The following is a 6,590-nucleotide window of genomic DNA, read 5'->3' on the forward strand; positions in this document are numbered from 1 at the left end:
CGAAGTTATTGTTGTGGAATAAAATATTCCGTCTAGTATATTTTGGAGGTATATGTAAAGATAGCAAGTTTATAGTGTCAGGGCAGTCTAACCTTGAATGAACGATTTTATATAATAAAAGGAGATCAAATATTTATTCTGAATTTTTTCAATTTGCAAACAATGAGAGTTGAAATGAGGACACCAAATGGTTGCATTTGGTTGCATTGTATTCAACCTGACTTCTAACCAGAGACGTGTATAGTAATTTTATAGTTTTTATGATTCAAATGCATTTTTATTAAAAAAAATAACATTTTGTTATTAAATAGCTACATAATATTAATACATTACAAAAACAAGCATTCTTTAAAGGTGGCAAGATAAAATAAAAACATTTTAAATGTAAATAATAAAAAAAATGTATTGGGGGGAAAGAGTCTCGATATTCGCGCGACCAAAGAATCAGTAATAACTCTGCAACGGAAAGGGTTACGTGAGTTATTCGTGCATCGTCATGTTGATCTTGAGGACTTCTAAAAATAAAGCCGAGCGGAAAACATTTATTGTGCTCAGTGACAAACGAAAATTGTTTCACGCAAAAAAGTAACGAAAATGTAATTGTAACTTTAACAAGACTACACTATAAGCTTAGACCTTTTTTTTTCAGAGTGCATTTTTAAGTGTCTTATAAGGTTCGTCCTTTGCGCACACGAATAACCGCATTCGGAACAACAGTATGGCTTTTCTCCAGTATGAGTTCGCAAGTGACTCGTTAAGTTTACCTTTCGTGAACATGTAAAGCTGCACTTGGAACATGAAAACGGTTTCTCGTCAGAATGGGACACTAAATGACTTATTAGGTAGCGCTTTGCTGAACATGAAAAGCTGCAGCTTGAACATGAAAACGGTTTATCGCTGGAATGTGTGATCAAGTGATTTCTTAAGTTATACTTTCGTAGGCACACAAAAGAGCATTTAGAACATGCGAATAGTTTATCTCCGGAATGAATCTTCAAGTGAGCACTTAAGTTTGCCTTTCGAGAGCATGTATAGTTGCACTTGGAACAAGAAAATGGTTTCTCTATAGAATGGGATAGCAAGTGACTCGTTAAGTATTGTTTTGTTGGACATGAATAGCTACAGCTTGAACACGAGAACACATTTTCTTTGATATGGATAGTCATTATGTGATTTCTTAAGTTTCCCTTTTGCGAACATGAAAAGTTGCATTCAGAGCAAGTGAATGGTTTGTATACAGAATGTACACTTGAGTGTCTTGTTAAATTTGTTTTTTGCGAAAACGAAAAATTGCATTTAGAGCACGCGTATGGTTTTTCACCAGTATGAGTTCGTAAATGTGCTGTTAACGAGGAATTCACTGAACACGAATAATTACAGATTGAACATGTATATGTCTTTTCTCCAGTGTGAGTCCGCTGGTGTACTGTTAATGCTGAATTTTGGGCACACGAATAACTGCATTTTAAACACGAGAACGGTTTTTCACCAGTATGAGATCGCATATGAGTTTTTAAGTGACACTTAGAAATAAAATATTTGTTGCATTCAGTGCATGCGATGGATTTAGACTTGATTTGCCTTCCGTCTCTATTTCGTCGGATTTGTTTACCATTGTTAATTCCCAAACATGAACCTGAAAAAGAAGAAAATTTAAGATAAAACTATCACGAAGCGATCAACGTTAGTTATAGGTTCTATTTCTTACATTAAAAACGAAAAAAATCTCCCAGGAGTATATTTGCTAGGCATATATTAGTTAATTTCTTTCAATATAAGTGGATTAAATATAATTCAAGAGAATAGCTTCGAAAATTGTTTATCTAAAAATATTTTTCGGCGTGCTTCAGCGTTATTTCAAGGTGTTGAAATCGAGCAAAAACAAGTAGAGATACAGGAATGGATAGTAAGTATTTTTTCTCATTTATAGGTAACGCATAAACTTCTTTTATACTCTTTGTTTTGTTAGAATATGGTTTTGTTCAGAAGTGGCCAAATAATGGAGCTATATTCAAGGATACTACGAACAACGGCTTCATATTAAGTTCTCAGTATCTCCGTTCTCTTCTTATCATAAAATTAAATGTATTACTAGGCTTGCGAACTCATCACAAGGGTAATTTTTTACAAGTTAGATCTTTGGACTTTCCGATACAATCAAATGCTTAATGCTTCTGACATAAGTCAGAAACTTAAATATTCAAAAACGAATTGTTTTACCGGCCGTTTTGTGAACATTTTCAGAGACTTTTAAGCATTCATCTTTAATGTCCAGCAGATCGAAATCTATTTCTGTGTATGAAATATCAACTCCGTCTTCTTGTCGAGTCTCCTGTTCTGTCTTAACGATTACTTTTCCCGCAGTCAGACGGTCCATTCCTCCTTTTGTCCTTAAAACAGAAAATACTGTCAGTTTCTTGGAATACGTCAGTAATATGACAGTAAGTTTTGAAAATCACTGGCTGTGCGGCATTTAAAATTTAAATTTAAAGTGGAATAAGTTGAATTACTGAATTTACTCAAAAATAATAAGAGGGACATCAATATGATGTACTAAATTATTAAAGTATTTACTTGAAACGCAGAGCAGTCAGAGCTGGTCCAAGTTACGTGATCGCATTAAAACGTCATATTATTTTACCATAGACAAATCCAAAAAACTCCAGAGAAATCGTGGTTTTCGAGCTCCTTCCTTGGGAGTACTTAGACAGGAAGTTTCATCTGCTAACCCGCTAAAATTATGAAAATCTATTAAAAATTACATTAATGAACAAGTAAACATCAGTGAACAAGTAAACATTAATGAACAAGTAAACATTAATGAACAATTAAACATTAATGAACAAGTAAACATGAATAAACAAGTAAACACACAGAATTTTTTAAATTATTGAATTATCTTTGAGTTCTGTTTTAGAAATTATGGCTCTTAATTTATTTATGTAAACGCCATAAAATGGCTTTTACAATAGAATGATACATCGAATTATAAGAATACAGTGGTACACACGAGAATATTATTAATAAATTACAGAACAAGTAATGTGTTCACAAAATATTATTGCAATTGATACAATTGTTAATAGAAGTGCAATGAGACAATATATAATTATTAAAATAAATATCTACTAGTGGATTTATAGTTGAATGAATACTAGGTTTGTATAAGACCTGACATAAATCGAGGTATGAGGTATTTATGATAAAATATAGAAACTAATATAATAGTAAATTCTATTAAGGTATAAAATGTTATAATAACAGAGAATATTTTATCTGAACAGAATATTATTATTAAAAATTAATAAAATACTTCGTTTTAACCACTTTTATTGTTTATTACCAACATGTTTCATGAGCAACGCTCACTTCTTCAGGGTTTTTGATAAAACTAATTATAAATAATAGACATAAACAATGGTGTCAATAGATAAAAAAATAGACATAGACAATGGTGTCATTAAAAAATAATAGACAAAAACAATGACAACAATGAAAAGATAAAACGGATAGGGGAAAGAGAGGCAATATGGAACAATTTACAAAGGGAATAAGTTTAATATTGGGTCATTTAAAAATAATTTTTGATTGTTAATAATATTCAATTTTGCGTTCACACTCTTTCTAATCTCTAAAATTTCTAGTTTATCTAACTGGATGCCATTGACATTACAATGTATTAATTCTATTCCAGTATTGAAGTTAAAAGTATGACTAGTTTCCAACAAATGGTTGGCAAACTCCAAGAAACTGTTATTATTTAAAGATTTCATATGTTCTTTAATTCTTATTTCAAAGTTTCTCGAAGTTTTTCCTATATAAAAGAAACCACAATCATTACACTTCAATTTATAAATTCCAGATTTTTTCATTTTTGAATCTCTGTCTTTATTATTTAATATGTAATTTTTAAGTTTATTATTTGCATAAAATACAGGAAGAATTTCATTCGGTACATTTTTTGTTAAGGAATTAGAAATTTTATTATTAAAATACATAATTTTCCTCCATTTATTCTTTTTCTCGTCCTTTTGTACAGGATAGATGTATGATTTAAGAAATTTATTCTTATATTTTTTATTAAGAATGTTTTCAATTAAATTGGTGTTATATCCATTATTGGTTGCAATTTGTTTAATGATATTGAGTTCCTTTGAAAAATTGTTAAGAGATAGGGGTACATTAACTAGTCTATGAATCATAGAATGGAAAGCAGACATTTTTTGAGAAAATGGATGATTTGAGGTGTTATGGATTACAATGTCTGTGTATGTATTTTTACGAAAAATATTAAATTCAAATTTGTTATTAATTATTGAAATATTTAAATCCAAAAAATTTATACTCAAATTTTGGCAAATCTCTACGGTAAATTTTATGTTTTTATGGAGTTTGTTTAAGAAATTAAGAAAAATATTAAGTTGTCTCAATGTACCTGTCCACACACAAAATTATAATCTATTTCCAAGTATTCCAATTGAAGAATGTAAACCTATTATTAAAGAACTTTTATTTTCGTCAATTTTATCAAATGACTTATCTCAGGATTTAAATTTATTATTTAATATTGTTTTAAAACAAAACTATTTTCAATTCAATGACAATATTTTCAAACAAAAAGATGGTTTGGCAATGGGTGCTAGTACCAGCCCTTTGGTCGCGGATATATTTATAAATAATTTAGAAAACAAGATTTTTAACAGCGGTGCGTTATTATTAAAATACATACATTGTTGGAAGAGATACGTGGATGATGTATTTTGTGTGTGGACAGGTACATTGAGACAACTTAATATTTTTCTTAATTTCTTAAACAAACTCCATAAAAACATAAAATTTACCGTAGAGATTTGCCAAAATTTGAGTATAAATTTTTTGGATTTAAATATTTCAATAATTAATAACAAATTTGAATTTAATATTTTTCGTAAAAATACATACACAGACATTGTAATCCATAACACCTCAAATCATCCATTTTCTCAAAAAATGTCTGCTTTCCATTCTATGATTCATAGACTAGTTAATGTACCCCTATCTCTTAACAATTTTTCAAAGGAACTCAATATCATTAAACAAATTGCAACCAATAATGGATATAACACCAATTTAATTGAAAACATTCTTAATAAAAAATATAAGAATAAATTTCTTAAATCATACATCTATCCTGTACAAAAGGACGAGAAAAAGAATAAATGGAGGAAAATTATGTATTTTAATAATAAAATTTCTAATTCCTTAACAAAAAATGTACCGAATGAAATTCTTCCTGTATTTTATGCAAATAATAAACTTAAAAATTACATATTAAATAATAAAGACAGAGATTCAAAAATGAAAAAATCTGGAATTTATAAATTGAAGTGTAATGATTGTGGTTTCTTTTATATAGGAAAAACTTCGAGAAACTTTGAAATAAGAATTAAAGAACATATGAAATCTTTAAATAATAACAGTTTCTCGGAGTTTGCCAACCATTTGTTGGAAACTAGTCATACTTTTAACTTCAATACTGGAATAGAATTAATACATTGTAATGTCAATGGCATCCAGTTAGATAAACTAGAAATTTTAGAGATTAGAAAGAGTGTGAACGCAAAATTGAATATTATTAACAATCAAAAATTATTTTTAAATGACCCAATATTAAACTTATTCCCTTTGTAAATTGTTCCATATTGCCTCTCTTTCCCCTATCCGTTTTATCTTTTCATTGTTGTCATTGTTTTTGTCTATTATTTTTTAATGACACCATTGTCTATGTCTATTTTTTATCTATTGACACCATTGTTTATGTCTATTATTTATAATTAGTTTTATCAAAAACCCTGAAGAAGTGAGCGTTGCTCATGAAACATGTTGGTAATAAACAATAAAAGTGGTTAAAACGAAGTATTTTATTAATTTTTAATTAAAATGGTGCCACAAAATAAGTTTGCTGAGTTAGAAGAAAAGAATATTATTATGTAAAAAAATATTTTAAGTAATTTTAAAATAAAAACGGTTTTTTATTTTACAAATAATAATATTAAAATATTATGTAATGCCACTTGTTTTTTTAACTATTGTTTTCCTGAAGACAAATAAATTTAATTAACTCTTCAAACCTGTGCTATATTGACTGTTAAATTTAATATAGATGCTGTCACATAATCAGAGAATTTGTGTGTATTTCCGCTTTCCAATAAAAACCATATGTGAGTACATTGGTCAATTTCAAACTATCTGAAAACTAATACCTGTTTTCTAAAGGTGATGAAATACGCATTCATATTTTCTGATTATAATTAAAACATACAATTTTTTAAATATTTAAATTTTGATTTTGAAAGTTGAAAAGTTTTAAGAATAGCCCGCTTTACATTTTTTCGTCTATACACTGAACTATAATTACTGATACGAAAAAGTAACACATTTTTTATTAGACAAATGTATTATAAACATTACAGTCATCTCACTTTTTTGTCGTTTCATGAAAAAAACTATTCATAAAAAAATCACAAAGTTTTACATATATATTTTTTTGTAATTGCTGTCGGAATCTGTGGTTTGATAAAAGTGTAAATTTTAATTATTCTCGATTCTTC

General features: G+C 28.3%; 1 protein-coding gene across 1 annotated transcript; it reads right to left on the bottom strand.

Annotated features, from left to right (window-relative positions):
* Window positions 1-617: 617 nt before the first annotated feature.
* LOC149414444 (uncharacterized) lies at window positions 618-2,617 on the bottom strand. The gene is made up of 3 exons (XM_089643888.1): window positions 2,575-2,617; window positions 2,221-2,390; window positions 618-1,636 (listed from the first exon to the last, which is right to left on the bottom strand). The coding sequence occupies exons 2-3, from the start codon at window positions 2,375-2,377 to the stop codon at window positions 618-620; spliced, it is 1,176 nt and encodes a 391-aa protein (XP_089500014.1). The 5' UTR covers window positions 2,378-2,390; window positions 2,575-2,617.
* Window positions 2,618-6,590: the final 3,973 nt, after the last annotated feature.

Source organism: Hesperophylax consimilis, chromosome 20 (assembly GCF_061612785.1).
Source record: "Hesperophylax consimilis isolate HC1 chromosome 20, BYU_Hcon_1.0, whole genome shotgun sequence".
NCBI classification, from domain to species: domain Eukaryota; kingdom Metazoa; phylum Arthropoda; class Insecta; order Trichoptera; family Limnephilidae; genus Hesperophylax; species Hesperophylax consimilis.